The 19,208-nt window shown below is 42.7% G+C and overlaps 1 protein-coding gene across 2 annotated transcripts in view; it reads right to left on the reverse strand.

The window, feature by feature from the left end:
- Positions 1 to 19,208, reverse strand: part of CRAT (carnitine O-acetyltransferase) — a 75,916-nt gene that overhangs the window by 27,124 nt on the left and 29,584 nt on the right. For both annotated transcript variants that reach the window (XM_082263072.1, XM_082263073.1), the window contains exons 2-5: positions 15,263 to 15,523; positions 7,134 to 7,252; positions 750 to 803; positions 501 to 666 (exon numbers count right to left, since the gene is read on the reverse strand). In XM_082263072.1, coding sequence (XP_082119198.1) covers positions 501 to 666; positions 750 to 803; positions 7,134 to 7,252; positions 15,263 to 15,523 — 600 coding nt within the window. The remainder of the gene's footprint in view (positions 1 to 500; positions 667 to 749; positions 804 to 7,133; positions 7,253 to 15,262; positions 15,524 to 19,208) is intronic.

Genomic DNA, 19,208 nt, shown 5'->3' on the forward strand with positions numbered 1-19,208 from the left:
CCTGACTAGACAGAAAAAAACTGATTCCCTGTAGCAGAGAGAGGGAGGATATACCCTCAGGGACTGCCCCCTAGGGTGGAGCCAGAACGTTTTGTCATTCTGCCTAGTCCTACTCCTGCGGAGACAACATAACCCAGCTCTTGAGAATCAAGAAGACTACGTCTGTCAATGAGCGATAGAGAAAACGAATCCTGCAAAAATGGTCCCTTCCCTGATGAATATAAATACCATTATGATGTGCATAGATGGTAGGGTCAGAATTTGGAGTACGTGGCATGAATATTTTGGGATGAGGTTGAACAAAAGGCTTGCAGTATGAATCTGTGGGCAGCAAATCTGCTGGAACTATATGATGCTACTGAGTCAGCAAAGAGCAGAAACCCTTAGGGATGTTTATAGCATCTGGTTGAATCTATACCACTAAGAATTCAGGTTTTTCCCCACCCGGCCACTGGCTGTGTACCAAGCACCTATCACTGAAAAGATAGAGAGAGCCTCACCTGAAAGTTATGGACCACTGTAATGTGAGTGGGGGGCTTCTTGGCTTGGCTATAGTTGACGACTGAGTCTCTCTTTTGGCCCGGAACGCGACAGGAAGATAATATTTGGTAGTATTGATTCATACAGAGCGGTTTACCACCAAGATGTTCTACGGGCAAAGTCTGACTAATTGAAAGATAAAAAAACAAAAATGAGACAAATGGACAGAGGATCTGAAAAGAATGCATCAGGTTAATTTTAAGACTTACTTGTCTATCATAGATTTAAAGTCAAGAACACCTTCAATCAGCTTAGCAGCAAATCTGCAAAGAAAAAAAGAGCGGTATTAAATTGTATCTAAACCCAAGAACAAAAATTTTACATTTTGCAGCTTGCCGGAGCTTATATGTGGTAGCTGCATTCATTTTTTTTTTTCAGGTCCTTTGTTTTTTTACAACTGGTGATCCTGCCAGTAATGTATCCATGTAGGAGCAGTACAATGGAAAAAATGCTGGGTGTCAGGGAGTCATAGGCACCACATCCCTGAATAATGAAAATATTGATAAAAACAGAAAATTGAGATTTTTTAAGGTGTCACACAGATATATTATTTTATAAAAGTAACAAAAAGTTGTAGCTTTGACTAATATGCTGTCTTTAACTTCTTGAGATTATGTATGCAGTACTTATATAAGACTCCTGAAGAAGCCAAAGCCTGGCGAAACATGTAAAGCCAAAGTCATAATCACATGGATATTATATGATAGTTTTAAGCACGAAATGTTGATTTTAAAAGGTTCAATAAAAATGTTGTTACTTTTATAAAATAATTTGTCTGTGTGGCACATTAAAATCCCAATTTGGCAAATTGGCTTTGCTTGCAGCAGCTTGGCATTGCATGCCATTGCTGAACTTGTTGTCTACTGGAACCCCAGGTCCTTTTCCATCTTATGGTTCGTTTCGGTACGGTACGCTATTTATGCCGTTTCCATTATGACTGGTACCCTAATTCCGAACCGTACCGTACCACTTTTTTGGTACCCTTTCGTTGGGGTACCAAGCACATTAGTACCGTACCAACTGGGTGGAGCTACACTCTGCAGAACTTTGATTGGTTGACAGAGAATTCTCTATCACAGCTTTCCTGCTACACCACGCCTATCATGAAAGGGTACTATTGGCAGTGGAAACGCAATGTGTACCATACCAAACCGTACCGAACCGTACCATACTGAACCGAACCGTACCGTACCACTCAGTGGGAACGAGGCATTAGATTCCCCCAGAGGTTCTCCCTTGGCACGCAAGTGCATTACCTTACATTTTTCAACATTAAACCTCATTTGCCATGTAGTTGCCCACCCCATTATTTTGTCCTGCAAAGCTTAGTATCATCCGAAAAATACTGAGATTGTGCTGGTCATCCCTTCCTCCTGATAGTTTATGAATAAATAAACAGGATTGGTCCCAGGAAAGATCCTTGGGGGACCCCACTTTCACACCTGACCAATCCGAGTACTCCCCATTTATCACCACTCTCTGGACTTGCCCCTGAAGCCAGTTTTCAATTCAGATACTCACCCTATGGTCCATACCTATGAACCTTAGTTTGTACAGTAAGCTTTTTTGGGGAACTGTATCAAATGCCTTTTCAAACTCCAGATACACCACATCTACAGGCTTTCCATTATCTAGATGGCTGCTCACTTCTTCATTGAAGGTTAATAGATTGGCAAGAACGATTCTTCATGAATCCATGCTGATTACCACTATTGATACCGTTTTTATTACTAAAATCTTGTATATTGTCCCTTATCATCCACTCCAATAGCTTGCAGACTCTTGATATTAGGCTAACCGGCCCGTAGTTCCCAGGGATATATGTCAACCTTTTTTTAAATATTATTGCCACATTGGCTTTTCTCCAATCAGCTGGTACTGTTGCCGTCAATAGACTGTCCTTAAAAATTGGGAACAATGGTCTGGCTAACACCTGGCTCAGTTCCTTAAGGACCCTCAAGTGTAAGCCATCTGGTCCCGGTGACTTATTTATGTTAAGTTTTTCGAGTCTAGTTCTGAGTCTGTCTTCATTTACCAATGAGGGTGCTTCCTGTGACGTGCTATTAACACATCACATTACAGTCTATGTTACTGTATCAAACAAGCAAAAAATTGGGGGAGCAAACCCTGAACATGTATATCTAAAGCCGGTGCAGCTATGGACCAAGCAACATGTATATTAAAAAAGAATAGCGCAACCATGCAAAAGAAATGACTATTAAATATAGAGACAATCCATAAATAAAAATGGGGATTTGGTCCTACCATATGGCCATATCGTGCTCAAGCCCACCACTGCGTCAAAGTACCCCATTATCAGTGGGTCCTACACTATCCATAAAAAAGGGGTGAATCCAGCCTCTCCAACCCTTGGAGACAACACTCCTTGCTGGGATGGATGTGCTAATGCACTACAAAGGACTCCTCCTATATCTACTTGATGGTGGACTCTGATAGAGTACAGGTGTGTGTGGGGGGTGGGATGCTCAACCATGTTGACCAAGCAACATGTATATTAAAAAAGAATAGCGCAACCATGCAAAAGAAATGACTATTAGCTGCACCGGCTTTAGATATACATGTTCAGGGTTTGCTCCCCCAATTTTTTGCTTGTTTATTATGTATTCGATCTGACCAGACTTCTGAGGTTGAGCACCCCCCCCACACACATCTGTACTCTATCAGTGTCCACTATCAAGTAGATATAGGAGGAGTCCCCTGTAGTGCATTAGCACACCTTCCCAGCAAGGAGTGTTGTCTCCAAGGGTAAGAGAGGCTGGATTCACCCCTTTTCTATGGATAGTGTAGGACCCACTGATAATGGGGTACTTTGACGCAGTGGTGGGCTTGAGCACGATATGGCCATATGGTGGGACTAAACCCCCATTTTTATTTATGGATTGTCTCCATATTTAATAGTCATTTCTTTTGCATGGTTGCGCTATTCTTTTTTAATATGTTACTGTATCCCCCCAATTCTTTTGTGAAGACTGAGGAGAAGAATTTATTTAGAACCTCGGCCTTCTTTCTGTCCTTTATAGCCAGATTCCCTTCATCATCCTTTACAGGGCCAATATGTTCTGGCCTCACTTTCTTACTATTTATATACCTAAAGGATTTCTTAGGGTTTTTCTTACTCTCTTCCGCTATGTGCCTTTTGTGTTCTATCCTAGCTGCCTTGATTGCATGCTTACATTTCATTTTGCATTCTTTGTAGTGGTGGATTGCGGCCAATGACGCCCTCTGCTTTGTATTTCTTGAAGGCCCTTTCTTTTGTTTAATTTGTAATTTTAAGATGGAGTTTAGCCATCCAGGGTTTTTTGTTTTAGCTCTTTTAAACATATTCCCTGTCGGAATGCACTGGCCAATACCTTTATTAAGTATGTTCTTAAATCACTCCCAATTTTTCCCAGTGTTCTTTGTTCCCAGGATTCTATCCCATTTAATATTGTTTAGCATAGAGCGCAGTTCAGGAAAATTGGCTCTTTTGAAGTTCAGTGTCTGTGTATTACCCTTATGTTTCCCATTTCTGTGATTTATACTGAAACGAATTGACCCATGGTCACGGTTTCCTAAGTTGCCCCTTATTTCTAAATCCGCATTCAGGTCTGTATAATTCATAATTAGTAGGTCTAGTTACGCATTGTTTCTCGTTGGTGCATCCACCATCTGACCCATGAAGTTGTCCTGCAAAACATTTAGGAAATGGCGAGCCTTACACGAATGTGTGGTTCCTTCTGCCCAGTCTATATCTGGATAATTAAAATCCCCCATTATAATGCCATTTACAATCCTAGCTGCCATTCTAAGCTGTGAGAGGAGGTCCACCTCCCCCTCCTCCCTCTGGTTGGGGGGCCTATAGTATTTGCCCAATATTACTTTCCCCTTAGTATCTTCCCTTTGAACCTCTACCCATAGGGATTCCACCTCCTTCCAACTCCATTAGTGATATCGCCCATATTCACTTACACATTGTTCATGATATATAGGCATACCCCTCCCCATCTCTGCAATAAAGGGAAAACTCCTGAATGGTTTGCCAGCCAATCATGAGAGCTGTCAAACCAAGTTTCTGAAATTCCCACAAAATCAAAATCTTCCTCATATATTAACAGCTCTAGTTCTCCCATCTTGTCTGCCAGACTTCTAGAATTAGTATACAAACCTTTTTAATTTTGTTTGGTCGCATACTATACCCTTGTTCGATGTATTTTGGATTTTTCAACTTACCTACCTTGGGTTTTGGATCTCTGGTCACCCTACCACTAATGCCCCCAATATTGCCTGCTAAACCTTGTTCCCTGCTGGATAGCTCTACAACTGGACCCTCCCCCCACCACCTATTTTCAAAGCCCCTCTAACTTTTCGGCCATCTTCTTTCCCAGTACGGCTGCACCCTCCCCTTCTAAAGAGCCAGTAACCGACTGAAAAGTCAGCCCAGTTCTCCAGGAACCTGAACCCCTCCTTTCTACACCAGTTCCTCAGCCACTTGTTAATTTCCTTAATCTCCTGCTGCCTCTCTGGCGTGGCTCGAGGTACAGGTAGTATTTTCGAGAATACTACCTTGGAGGGCCTACTCTTGAATTTAGATCCTAAGTCACTGAAATCGTTTTTTAGGACTTTCCACCTTCCTCTAACTTTGTCATTGGTACCTATGTGTACCAGGACAGCTGGGTCCTCCCGAGCCCCACCTAATAATCTGTCCACCAGATCCAAACCCGAGCGCCCGGTAAACAGCATACTGTTCGGCGCTTACGGTCTTTGTGACAAAATGCCCTCTCTGTCCTCCTAATAATGTTTTTTTTTTTTAAAGAGATGAGACGTTACTCTTTAAGAAAACCTTCCAAAATGTTCCAGTTCATCCAGTTGGTGCTCCAGTCTCATAGTCATCACTTTAAAGCAGGAGTCTCAAACTGAAAGCCCTCCAGCTGTTGCAGAACTACAATTCCCATGAGGCATTTACAGTTACAAGCATGACTCCTATAGGCAGAGGCATGATCAGACTTGTAGTTCTGCAACAGCTGGAGGGCCGCTAGTTTGAGACCCCTGCTTTAAAGTAAGGCAGATTGTTTTGCTGCTGCATTGGACTGTGCAGGTGTGTAAAGACGGGCATGATAAAATAAAAAAATAAATAAATACGTTTTATTAAAACGGGGTAGCTGCAAAACGTTTAGTGGGTGTTCTTGAAAAAATGTTTGCCGAGGAATTTAAAAATCTCGTCACACTCCTAGGATTATGCAACAATTCCCTCCATTTATGGTCTCAGTAAATTTGCATTTTAACCACTTGCCGACCGCCTTCTTTATATTTACTGTGGCAGGCTGGCTCCTACAGGCAAAGCGACATAGATCGACGTCACTCGCCTGAAGACAGCTAGGGGGCGCGTGCCGCTGGGGGCCTGCTCCCACCCCCGATCGTCAGCGGGGAAGCCGCTGCGGGTGTCAGGCGGCTCCGATTGCTGCCTGACACCCGCGATCTCTCCCCGCTGAGAGAGGAGGACGGTCGGCTGTTGTAAACACAGCCGACCATCCTTCTCCCTGAAATGATCACAGAGCTCATGTAATCCTTCTATACAGGATCACATGTCTCTGTGGTCATCTCAGGAGACACGCCCCCACAGTTAGAATCACTCCCCTAGGGTCACATTTAACCCCTTGAAAACCTATACCGTTAACCCCTACCCTGCCAGTGTCATTATTACAGTAACAGTGCATATTTTTAGCACTGATTACTGTAGTAATGTCACCAGTACCCCCAAAAATGTAAAAAATGTCAGTAAGGGGTACGATCTGTCCACCCCAATGCCGCAGTCCTGCAAAAAAACGCAGATCGCCGCCATTACTAGTAAAAAAAAAAACACAAAACATTAAAAATTACATAAATCTTTCCCGTAGTTTGTAGACGCGATGACTTTTGCGCAAACCAATCAAAATACGCTTATTGAGATTTTTTTTTTTACCGAAAATATGTAGCAGAAAACAAATTGGCCTAAAATGTTAAAAAATTTAGATTTTTAAGTTTTTTTTGAGAATGTCATATAGCAGAATGTGAAAAATGTTTTTTTTTTTTCAAAATTGTCGCTCTTGTTTTGTTTATAGCGCAAAAAATAAAAATTGCACAGGTGATCAAATACCAGTAAAAGAAAGCTCTATTTGTGGGGAAAAAGGACATAAATTTCCTTTGGGTACAGCGTCGCACGACCACGCAGTTATCGGTTACAGTAACGCAGTGCCGAATCGCAAAATAGGGCCTGGTCATTAAGGGGGCAAATCCTTCCGGTCTTAAAGTGGTTAAAGGCAGACTATGCACATAGAAACATGTAATAGCTCTATCTGTGTGCATAGCAAGGGTCACCGGCAGTTATAACTGTGCTGTGTAAAGGGGGAGTGGCAGACAATCCCTCTTTGATAAATATTACTGGCTTGTATTTTGAGCTCAGCACAGTACACAGTAATAAATAGTTCACCGTATGTGTGGGAAAGGTCAGTACAAGCAAAGGCCAGCTTTTATCTCTTTCAGAAATCAGCCACCTTCTTTCACAAGACAGGCAACGGTCACATTATCCTAAAAATCACAAAATAATGGTACTTTACCGGAGTTGTCCTTGTCTGTCCAAAAAGTCTTGTTTTGGTAGTACCACACCAGGGCTCGAATGAACTACGACTGGCATACGATACTCTAGGTAAGCGATCTGCAGCCACCAATCTGAAAGCTGAGGAGTATAATAAGGAACAATTATAAAGGGCTTTAGAAAAATGTCAACTGTTTTAAAATAATTTAAGAAGAAAAAAAAATAAAATAAAATGTAAATCGTTTTAAAAGAAAACTCAAGTTTGACTTAAAGCGGTTGATTACCCTGAAAAAACAAAACAAAACAAAAAAAACCTGCAAGACAATGGCATAATGTGCTAGTATGCACTGCATACTAGCATATTCTGAAATACTTACCTTAGAACGAGGGGGCTGGCATGTCCTGCCGGCGTTTCTTCCAGGTTCGCGGGCTCCGGCCCCGTGACTGGCTGGAGGCGCGACGACGTCACTCCCGCACATGTACGTGGGAGCCCTCGGTTCCAACACTATATGCCGAACCTTCAGGGCGCATGCGCTGCTGACGTCAGCGGCTGCATGCAGGTTGGATATCTCCTAAATGGTACACATTTAGGAGATATTTATTTTACCTACAAGTAGGCCTTAGTATAGGCTTGCCTGTAGGTAAAAATAACAAAGCGGGGTATACAACCGCTTTAAAAACTGCTACTAATAAAATAGCGAAGGACCCTATATTGTACCATAATGATACTGTTAAAGTATAACTAAAGGCAAAATGTTTTCTTTAGTTTTAGGCTTAGTGGAGAGGTATTAGAATCCCAGTCAGTTTTATTGCTGTCTGTCCATTAGGGAGGTTTGCCCTCTCCATTTGCCCTGCTCACCACTAGCATTGAAAGTGAAAGTAAAAGAAAATCCCAAATTTTGGGTTGTCCTCAGAAAAATAATAAGAGAGGAAATCTTCCTACAGGGACATTAGTTCTGATGGCCTGGGGGTCCCCAAGGAATTACCTTCATTTTCAGTGATTTTCTTCTTACTTCCTGTTTTGGCTATGGGACAGGAAGTGAACATAAATCTCCCCAATAGGGCACAGAGGGCAAAAAATAAACTAATAGGGATTATAACCCTCCCTTGCTCTATCCAAAGTGGTAAAAAAATTGCCTATAGTTCTTCATTAATGTATTATGAGTAAATTGAATCATTTTGAAGTGAACCTATGTTTGTTGATGCATGGCAAAGCAATAGGTTCAGAGCATGTGATTGCATAGCCCAAACTTTTTTCTTTTTTTTGTTTTGAAAGGAAAGGCAAGGGTTGGGCCTCTGTCTGGATTTTATTGCGGTCTGTGTTTCCCTAGAGCAGAAGTGACAAACTCAATTTAATCGCGGGCCGCATCAGCATTATGATCGCCCTCAAAAGGGCCAGCTGTATCTGTAAGACTAGATGTCCAGAGCATCCCCTACCCTTACATAAGACATCAAAAGCCTCTCCACCATCAGAAGTTGAGTCCTTTACCCTCCCTTACATCACAGTGCACCCCCTTACCCTGTGCTGCTGCTGGGAAGAAGCTGGAGGCAATGCTGGAAAGCATAAAGTACAGGGTCTGAAAGAGGACCAGAGGAGGAGGACTGGAGCTCTCCAGCAGCTGCAGGAGAAATGTGAAGGCCACATAAAATGGCCTGGAGGGCCGGATTCGACCCACAGGCCTTGTGCTTGACACATGTGCCCTAGAGAGATGATCCCCCATCTCTTATTGTCCCATTGGCCTTTGACACCAAGGCAAAAAGTGAAGGGAGATCCTAAATGTTAAGGAGGGCACTTGTTCCAGGGACAACGAAAATGATAAGTATTGGCTATGCATACACTTTTAAAGGAGGCCTCTTTTGGCCTTACCTCTCCTGTGAGTCACAGGAGTGTACTTCGTTCTGCATTCCTGTGCCCCATATTCAGACAACAGTGGGCTAAAGACTGCTGTCAACTGACGTGACTCTGCCGGTCCAGGTTCTGGATGGATCCTGACTTTAATGTCGGGATCCCCCCAGATGCCTTACTGGCAGCTGGCTCAGCTTTATAGCATGCCGCTGAGAGCGTGAGCCAGCCGCTCCCGTCCCCTGCAAAGCCCAACACTCCAGTGAGCACTGGAGGGACAGAGCAGATCACCGCTGACTGTCACCACTCTCTGCTCACTGAAGTCCTGAGTGATCAGCGGCCTTTGATCTCTAGGTTCCTTAGTCTAGAGGTGGTGGGGGACAGATGCAGCATCAGACCGATGATGCATCCACCTAGCTAAGTATGTAAGTTTATCTTTTTTTAATCCCGAACTTCTCTTTTAACTGCCCAGGCCTCCCCCTGTTGCTTATTTTCACCTTCTCTCTTCCTGCGGTTCCATTTGCTTGTTGGAATGAGGTGTTATTGCTGGCACTTCTGGGACTTTATGGGAGCATGTGTCTTTTTTCTCTTCCTTACGTGAAGGGCTGGGTGCGTTGGTAGCCTATCACAAGGTACATGTGCTGTCACATTGGGGCAAGCACACTCACTTGGAGCTTACACTGGGCCGTTTCTCCTTGCTCCAGCAGAGAAACTTGAAAGTGGGGGGATCAAAAGAAATGTAAATATAAGCAGCACGGAGGAGGCATGGACAATTAACTGGGTAACCAATGGCAGCAGTACTGCTGGATTTCCATGAATTCCCATTTTTGTGCTCATTGCTACATAGTTACATAGTTAGTCAGGTTGAAAAAAGACAAGTCCATCTGGCTCAACCAATAAACCAAAAACAGTAAAAAAAACCCAACCATACAATCCCATATACACAATCTTATACCCGCAGTTGATCCAGAGGAAGGCGAAAAACCCCAGCAAAGCATGATCCAATTTGTTACAGCAGGGGAAAAAATTCCTTCCTGATCCCCCGAGAGGCAATTGGATATTTCCTATTTCCCCCTTCCCTTCTTCCTATTATGTGACCATACGGAAAAGACATATACTCAGTCAATTGACCAGATATATATATCCAGTAAAAAACAACGTTAAAACAAGATCATAGGTAAGCTTTCTTTGCCATTTGTATAATACTGATTTTCCTCATATATTTGCCAATCACTTCCCTTCATGTCTGGCCCTTTCCCAGACATACCCTGGACTTCCTATCCAGGGATTGTTTAGGGCAGGGGTCGGCAACCCGCGGCTCCGGAGCCGCATGTGGCTCTTTTACATCTTTGCCGCGGCTCCGGGGCGGATACTAGCGAGGGGAGGAGGCGCTCCTCACTGTGGCGGGTGCTGTACTGGCTGTGACTCGCATGGGGGCGGTGCGTGCGTTAGTCACGCACCGTCCCGACGTCACCTTCCCGCCCGCTGTCAGATCGGAGGGCAGCGGCGCGCATGCAGGAGAAAGATGACGTCCATCCAGACTCCCGTGCCAGGCACCAGTGTGAGGTAAGTGAACTGATGCCTGGGGGGGGGGAGCCCGAGCGCGGCCCGGCCCACACACTGCATTGAAGGGGGTTATGTATGGTGGTCTCTGCAAGTGATGCCCCGGCCCACACACTGCATTGAAGGGGGTTATGTATGGTGGTCTCTGCAAGTGATGCCCCGGCCCACACACTGCATTGAAGGGGGCATGTATGGTGGTCTCTGCATATTCAGGGGGCATGGAAGTGAAGTGATGCCTCAGGGGGGGGACCTGGCCCACACACTGCATTGAAAGGGGCATGTATGGTGGTCACTACATTGAAAGGGGCATGTATGGTGGTCACTACATTGAAAGGGGCATGTATGGTGGTCACTACATTGTAAGGGGCATGTATGGTGGTCACTACATTGTAAGGGGCATGTATGGTGGTCACTACATTGAAAGGGGCATTATTAATTATTATTTACATCAGACACTGATTATTATTTATGGTACACTGGGGCCCTGAATAATTTTCTATGGCATTTTGGGGCATTGATTATTGGGCATAGCAAATTTTGCTATGGGGCCCTCTGATTTCTAATTACGTCCCTTTTTTGGACCCCCTGTGTATATATAGCATTAAGGTAAGAAACAATATATGCAGTGTTATATTTGTTTTAAAAGTCGCAATGGTTTTGCGGCTCCCAGTTTTTTTTTTTTCTTTGGAAACGGGTCCAAGTGGCTCTTTTTGTCTTAAAGGTTGCAGACCCCTGGTTTAGGGTGTTGGCCTAAACGCCCCCCCTCAAGCTTCTCTGATAGATTACTCGATATACCCCCTTTTTTTTTTTTCCCTCCTTTTTCTTGTTTTGTCATTTTATATAATTGAATATCAGATAAGATAATATCCGCTAAGTCATTCCTAGCTTTAAAATCTAAGGAATATACAATAAATATATATTCATCTAATACTGGCTAAAATGAATTAATTTGTGTTTTTAAATGAACATTCAATACCTGAATATTTATGAATATCTAATATCGAACAATATTGGTAAATAACCAAACCTTTTTTAATTTTTGGTAATTATGTATGTCTTGATTAGATGTGTTGTATAAGAGCATGTATTTCTATTATAAAATAATATATATATTGTTTATTTCATAGAAGTACCTATATCCTTAACCTGCTGGAGCCTGAAGAAGCATATTTTGCGAAACGCGTAGTTCCAGCTTTCTTTTCCATTTTGTAAAGCTCCTAAAAATTAATGATCTTTTTGCACCACTCTCTTTGTTTTCTCTTGGTCTTTTGAAATGTAATATGTATTGTCATATGTAATTTTTGTATTGTCTACCCAATTCCATATATCCCTAAATTATGTAAATGAACTTTGAATAAACTTATATATCTTTTTCATTTTTATACCTTCTGGAAGTGTGGAAATATTTTTATTTTTCATATTGGTATTCGTGGCACACTCAAACCCCTAGGCTTAATGCTTTGGACTGTACTCCTTTGGTGTGCAGACCAGCATAGGCCCATACCCCCTACATACAATTTAGGCAATTGGATATTCCCTGGATCAATTTACCTATAAATAATAGTACACAGTCATATTATGTACACCTAGGAAAGAATCCAGGCTTTTTTAAAGCAATCTACTGAGCTGGCCAGAACCACCTCTGGAGGGAGTCTATTCCACATTTTCACATCTCTTACTGTGAAGAAACCTTTCTGTATTTGGAGACGAAATCTCTTTTCCTCTAGATGTGAAAAGAGCCCCCTTGTCCTCTGTAATAACCTTAAAGTGAATAACTCAACACCAAGTTCACTATATAGACCCCTTATGTATTTAGACATGTTGATCATATCCCCCCTTAATCTCCTCTTTTCCAGAGAGAATAAAATTGCAGTAGTCATATGTTTACAAAGAGCTAAATACAGTAAAATACAATACAATACACTTAAAGTACAATAAAATACAGGCACTAAGTGCATCAACTTCAGGAAAATATCTATAGTATAGACACTTTACAACGAAAGTAATGGCATGGAAAGCCAAAGCTTCTTATTGTAATGCTGCTAATCATCATGCGATTTTAGCAAGCCACTGACAAGGTGCCAGAGAGAAGCTGGTGATGATTACCATAAAAGCTGCCCAAATACTATTAAGCTAATCTACACAGTTTTGTTTTTCTTTCTATTTAACAGCATCAGTTTATTTTTTTCAAAAACATTTTTTTTGGAAATTTTTTTAATTTATTAAAACAAATTAGAAAATACAGGCACTATATACATAGTAAACAAATTACAATCATAGCACACCAAAGACATGCTGGATGACAATAAATAAAAATAAAAAGCCTGAACAGTAGAGAAGTGCCTCAACTAAGGCCATTAATACGGGTGACATAAGGCACTTATAATGCCCCGCATGCAAGCATTTAAATATCAAAGAAAGGCTCACTGCCATGACTTCAGTGCGACTTAAGCAGTTTAGTGCAAAGTACCACAAAACAGTAAGAAGAAAATAATACGAGAAATAAAAATACCCAGAATAGGCTAGAAAAAAAAAAGGAAGAAGTGCAGAAAAGAGTGAAAAGATTGAGGACTACCACAATGTCCCAGTCCCTTGATGGAGACCCAACGACAAGAGGGGAAACAAAAACTAGGGGAGGCCCTCAGGGTGGGTCTTCCTTAAAGCAGAGCTCCACCCAAAAGGGGAAGTTCCACTTGTTTGCTTCCTCTCCCCTCCAGTGCCACATTTGGCACCTTACGGGTGGAGTGGGTACCTGTTTTTGACAGGTACCTGTCCCCACTTCCAGGTGAGGTCGCCGCAGAGAGGTCCACCGGAAAGTTTGGCCCCTCTCTTCCTTCCCCCACTGCTGGGCCATTCACAGAGCGCAGTGTGCTTCTCGCCTTCACAGTAGGAAACCAGATGTGAAGCTCCAAGGCTTCACTGCCGGTTGCCCTTACAAGAAATGGTGGCGGCAGCACCAGAGAGCGGAATGAAATATTGGCTGGGGTGCTGACATTGCAGGATCCCTAGACTGGTAAGTGTCCCAATATTAAAGGTCAGCAGCTACAGTATTTGTAGCTTCTGACTTTTAGTTTTTTGGTGGTGGGGGCTGGAGCTCTTCTTTAAGATGCCACAGTTCCCAGGTGAGACTATGGGCCTCTAACTTATCCTGGACTCTAGCTATCAATTTCTCCATGAATTCTACATCTTTGATTCTAGCATATAAAGCAGCTGAAGAGGAGGAGTGTTTTTTTTTTTCCAATTAACAGCATCAGTTTTTAAGAGTTAGAGCCCATTCACACAGGGGCGACACGACTTGCTGGGGCGACCTGTGAAGTCGCGGTGCACAGCGTGCACTGCGACCTCGGCGCAACATGCACGGACTTCATATAATTGAAGTCAATGCAAGTCGCCTCCAGGTCGCCCCAACGTAGTACAGGACCCTTTTTCTAAGTCGTAGCGACTTGTGTCGCTCCTATTAGAACGGGTCCTGTGCTAATCAATGGCAGGCGACCCACCGCGACTTGTCAGGCGACCAAGTCGCCTGACAAGTCGCGCTAGTGTGAATGGGGTCTAAGAGGGGTCAAAGAGACAGTCCAGTATTAACACTATTAAAGTGTTGATATTGTCATTCTCAAGCTTCCTGAGATTTGGGGCACCTGATGTTCTTGAGAAGATATCTAAATGCATGGCTGGGCAATTTCAAAGCTGATCATAGAAAGTTTACATTTTGGCCGATTCTGGCTAAAATTCAAGCAGTGGGGGACCCTGCCGGAAAATTATCTACCGAATGGTGGTTACGACCTATTAGATGCAGTCAATGTTCTGCAAAACCATTGTATTCAGGCAGCTGTGAGTATTGCGAATACAAAAGCCGTTAGTGGGGATTCCTATAGCCACACTGTTAGGACTCTTGCACATGGTACTGATGTTTTGAACACCTGTATTTTTGGATTCAATTTCAGGTGTTTGTGTTGAACATATTTGCACGACTGAACGAGAGAAAATCAAGTTGTGTATTGCTATCTTAAAGGGTTATTAAAGCCAAAAAACTTTTAAGGGACTGGGCATCAACTGTCGAGGAGGCTCCAAGTTAAATTATTACAAACCACTTCCAGGACTGACATAAGCACATACAACTGCATCTTCAGCCTTTCTTCTTGCTCCTTCCCCCATTTGCGGTAGGGAGCAAAGTTCTCATGTCACATGACTGCAGTATATGGTGCTGTAACTCAGGTACTTGGGAGTATTATGAAGTGTGCTATATAAGGTATTGCTTTTATTGGTACATTTGCTGATGACCCATATGAAGTTGTCTGAACGGGTTTAATGACAATTTAAATGCATGTATTTCAGTCCTGTAAACAGTTAAGAATGGGTATATTCTCAAGGACATCTGCTAGGACCAAAATATGGAGCGACCACTGCCTTTTGACAGATTAAAGCTGTCTTTATAGTTTATTTGCTCTTTGTTAACACTGATCTACTTTTTAAAGAGTCACTGATTTTGATTTATTGTGGAGATAGACAAAGTATTCGATGGTGTACTTTTTTTCATATTAATTTGCTCATGGAGGTCACAGAGACACCAACATCTCAACAAAAAAGACAAAGAGACTCTGCTTTAAAACAATGGACTCTGGCTTTCAAAGAAATTATTGTAAGCTGAGATATAAACTCCATTACACAGTCATCAATATCAATTACTAGAATGTCTACTAGTAAGCCCAAGTTGCATCTTTAGTCAAATGGCATTGTCTACCTACCCAGTTTTCTGTCTTCTTTGCTCTCCTTTCTAAGCTCTTCTGCAGCCTTTCTCCTACTCCTGAAGTCCGGAATTCATCCACCATTTCGTTGGTGTGGCTCCATTCCTCCTGACTTATCAAAGGTTTCAAGGCCAAAAGATATTTATCCAGTGTCTGATCAAGTGCAGGGACGGGTAGGTTTGGCAATGCCTCCTGATGTGCCAGGTACCTGCCTGGCAGTTTCATCAATGACACTGGCTTTACTAAGCGGACCGGCTTGGCCTATAAGAGGAAAAACAATTATGTGTTACTAATTAACGTCAGAGGACCAAAAAAAGTTGTTTTGCAAATACATATTTGGAGACCTCATCAAAATGGAAAATCAATTGAGATATATTATGACTTTGGGTACACTACATAATACTTAAAGTCTTACTTGGCAGATCACCTAATACACACAATTTGTACACACAGGATTTGTAGCCAAAGGGGTATTTAATATTAGGGCAGGCATTTTAATGACTGAGCCAGTATAGTGAGAAAATCAGTGTCTGTATTATCTCTCATGTAATAGCAATCATGACTCATGTAATAGAAAGTCTATTGGCCAACGCTGCCTTGGAGCAATGGCCTACAGCCAGTAAGTTTAATGGGCCTACAGTCAATGAGATCACCGGAAGCCTGTTGTTGATTAACAAAGGGACACTTAGCTCTTGACTGCTACATCACAAGGGTGCTTAGCGCTTGACATCAGGTGGCTTCTAAAGCATATGTCCCTCTCCTCCAGTACATGTGCTGACAAAAAACCCAAATGTGTTTGGAAATAGATAGGGAACATAATAGCAAGCATAAGGCACATTATTATACTAAACTCAGCTAAATCGATCCAAAACACAGTTTTTTTCATAAGTATTAAAGGCTTAAAAACACTGTTAGGTTTTGCTTGTGTCTCTGTCCCCATAAGGGAAATATCCTTTCTTGTATGGTCTGCAGGACAGGAAGTTAGAGAAAAATCTTGCCAACGAAGACATATATGAATAAAACAATGGTAAACTACATTTTGTACTTTACTTATTGAAGTGGGCTGTAGAGACCACTCACATTGATAGGATACTCCTGGAAAGAACCTGTAGGATCCTCATAAACAAGCCTGTAAAAATGTCAATGGGACCCACACACTATAGACCTCACGGGATGAGCCTGTAGACCAGTGGTTCTCAACTCCGGCCTCGGGACCCACTAACAGGCCAGGTTTGCAAGATAATTGAAATACATCACAGGTGGCTTATTTTGCTGCTCAGTGATTTCAGTATTCTAGTCTGCATCTCCCCAAGGTGATACTTAAAATCTGGCCTGTTAGTGGGTTCTGAGGACCGGAGATGAGAACCACTGCTGTAAACTGTCACTGGAGATTGCTTACTATGGATCTCCTAGAACAAACCTGTAGAATATCAGGGGATATCACTGGCTTTGGATTTCCAGAAACAAGCCTGTAGAATGTCAGACGACATTGTTCGAGATGCATCTTCTAGAACAAGCAGAGGCCACTTACTATGGAAGTCATAGTATGAACATGCAACATGTCAATGGAGACCAATGATCGAGGATTTCCAGAAACAACCCTGTAGAATGTCAGTGGAGATCAATAAATTTAGACCTCTTGGAACTTGTAATGACCAGGAACCTCTGCGGGTTACTAGTAACCTAAATGCTAGTCACACAGTAGGCAGGTTGGAGGCCTTCAACCTCAATGGTTGAAAGCAAATGATTAAAAAGCAGCTGCAAATCAATTAAAAGCAATTCAACCAAACATTTTTGTACCTGAAATGTGTAAACATTTGTGGTGGAAAGCATGAACAATTTAAATTATTTAGCCAGAATAACCACTTTAATCCGGTTTTCATTCACAAAAATAACCAAAATGGTTCAAAGCAATCTATCACTAACACTTTGAATCATTCAGGGTGTCCATATAAACAGTTAGTGGCACTAATCTGTTGCATTCATCTATTGTATTTTTTTCAAATGAAAGCTGGCTGATAATCGGCTAACAAATTTGAGTGTATATGGCCAGCATTCAGAGCTCGGCCTTTTACCATTTTAATCAGAAATGACCCCTCTGAAATGCTCAAAAATAATTTGAATGCCTGTGCCAGCAGGGCATGGCTCTTTTCAAACATTGTCACACTGGGCAGAGGTAAGTAGCGACAGCCTGTAAACATTTGGTTGTCCTGGGCACAGGTAAATAATGACAGCCTTTTGTGAGACGGCATACTGTTTGCTTTACAGTACATGCAGAAAACTGGTCAACTGTATCACCCACTAAACAAAGCAAAGGGTAGATTGCTGTATGTGTCCTCAACTATAGATATTCTTGTAGCTCCCCTTGATCCCCTTCATTGTTTAATGAGGTGGTCTAACTGTGGCCAGGGGGCCAGATGCGGCCCTTTGCTTGCTTTTTTCTGGCCCTCGGGGTACTATTTTTATTCAATGATACCAAAAATTGGGGCACAATTTCCCCCAATTACATCATTGAAGGGGCAGAAATATTCCCAATGATACCAACAATGAAGTACAATGCCTCCCAATGACACCAAAGATGGGGCACAATTCCTCCCAAAGACACCAACAATGGCACACAATTCCTCCCAAACACACCAACAACTGTTGCCCAATAACACTAATGATGGAGCACAATTCCTCCCACTGACACCAACAATGGGACACTATTCCTCCCACTTACAGCAAAGATGGGGCATCATACTGAATAAAGGTGTTTACATACAGTATCTCACAAAAGTGAGTACACCCCTCAAATTATTCTAAATATTTTCATGTGACAACACTGAAGAAATGACACTTTGCTACAATGTAAAGTAGGGAGTATACAGCTTGTATAACAGTGTAAACTTGCTGTCCCCTCAAAAAAACTCAACGCACAGACATTAATGTCTAAACCACTGGCAACAAAAGTGAGTACACCCCTAAGTGAACATGTCCAAATTGAGCCCAATTAGCCAATTTCCCTCCCCGGTGTCATGTGAATCGTTAGTGTTACAAGGTCTCAGGTGTGAAAGGGGAGCAGGTGTGTTAAATTTTGGTGTTATCGCTCTCTCATACTGGTCACTGGAAGTTTAACGTGGCACCTCATGGCAAAGAACTCTGAGGATCTGAAATAAATAATTGTTGCTCTACATAAAGATAACCTAGGCTATAAGAAGATTGCCAAGACCCTGAAACTGAGCTACAGCACAGTGCCCAAGACCATACAGCGGTTTAACAGGACAGGTACCACTCCAAACACGCCTCGCCATAGTCGACCAAAGAAGTTGAGTGCACGTGCTTAGCGTCATATCCAGAGGTTGTCTTTGGGAAATAGACGTGTGAGTGCTGCCAGCATTGCTGCAGAGGTTGAAGGGGTGAGGGGTCAGCCTGTCAGTGCTAAGACCATGCGCCGCATACTGCATCAAATTGGTCTGCATGGCTGTCTTCCCAGAAGGAAGCATCTTCTAAAGATGATGCACAAGAAGGCCCGCAAACAGTTTGCTGAAGACAAGCAGACTAAGGACATGGATTACTGGAGCCATGTTCTGTGGTCGGAGCGTGTGTGGTGGCGACCAGGTGAGGAGTACAAAGACAAGTGTGTCTTGCCTACAGTCAAGCATGGTGGTGGGAGTGTCATGGTCTGGGGCTGCATGAGTGCTGCTGGCACTGAAGAGCTACAGTTCATTGAGGGGACCATGAATGCCAACATGTACTGTCACATACTGAAGCAGAGCATAATCCCCTCCCTTCAGAGACTGGGCCGCAGGGCAGTATTCCAACACGATAACGACCCCAAACACACCTCCAATACGACCACGGTCTTGCTAAAGAAGCTGAGGGAAAAGGTGATGGACTGGCCAAGCAGGTCTCCAGAATTAAACCCTATAGAGCATCTGTGGGGCATCCTCAAACGGAAGGTGGA

The sequence above is a fragment of the Pelophylax lessonae genome, assembly GCF_965119305.1.
Source record: "Pelophylax lessonae genome assembly, chromosome: 7".
NCBI lineage: Eukaryota > Metazoa > Chordata > Amphibia > Anura > Ranidae > Pelophylax > Pelophylax lessonae.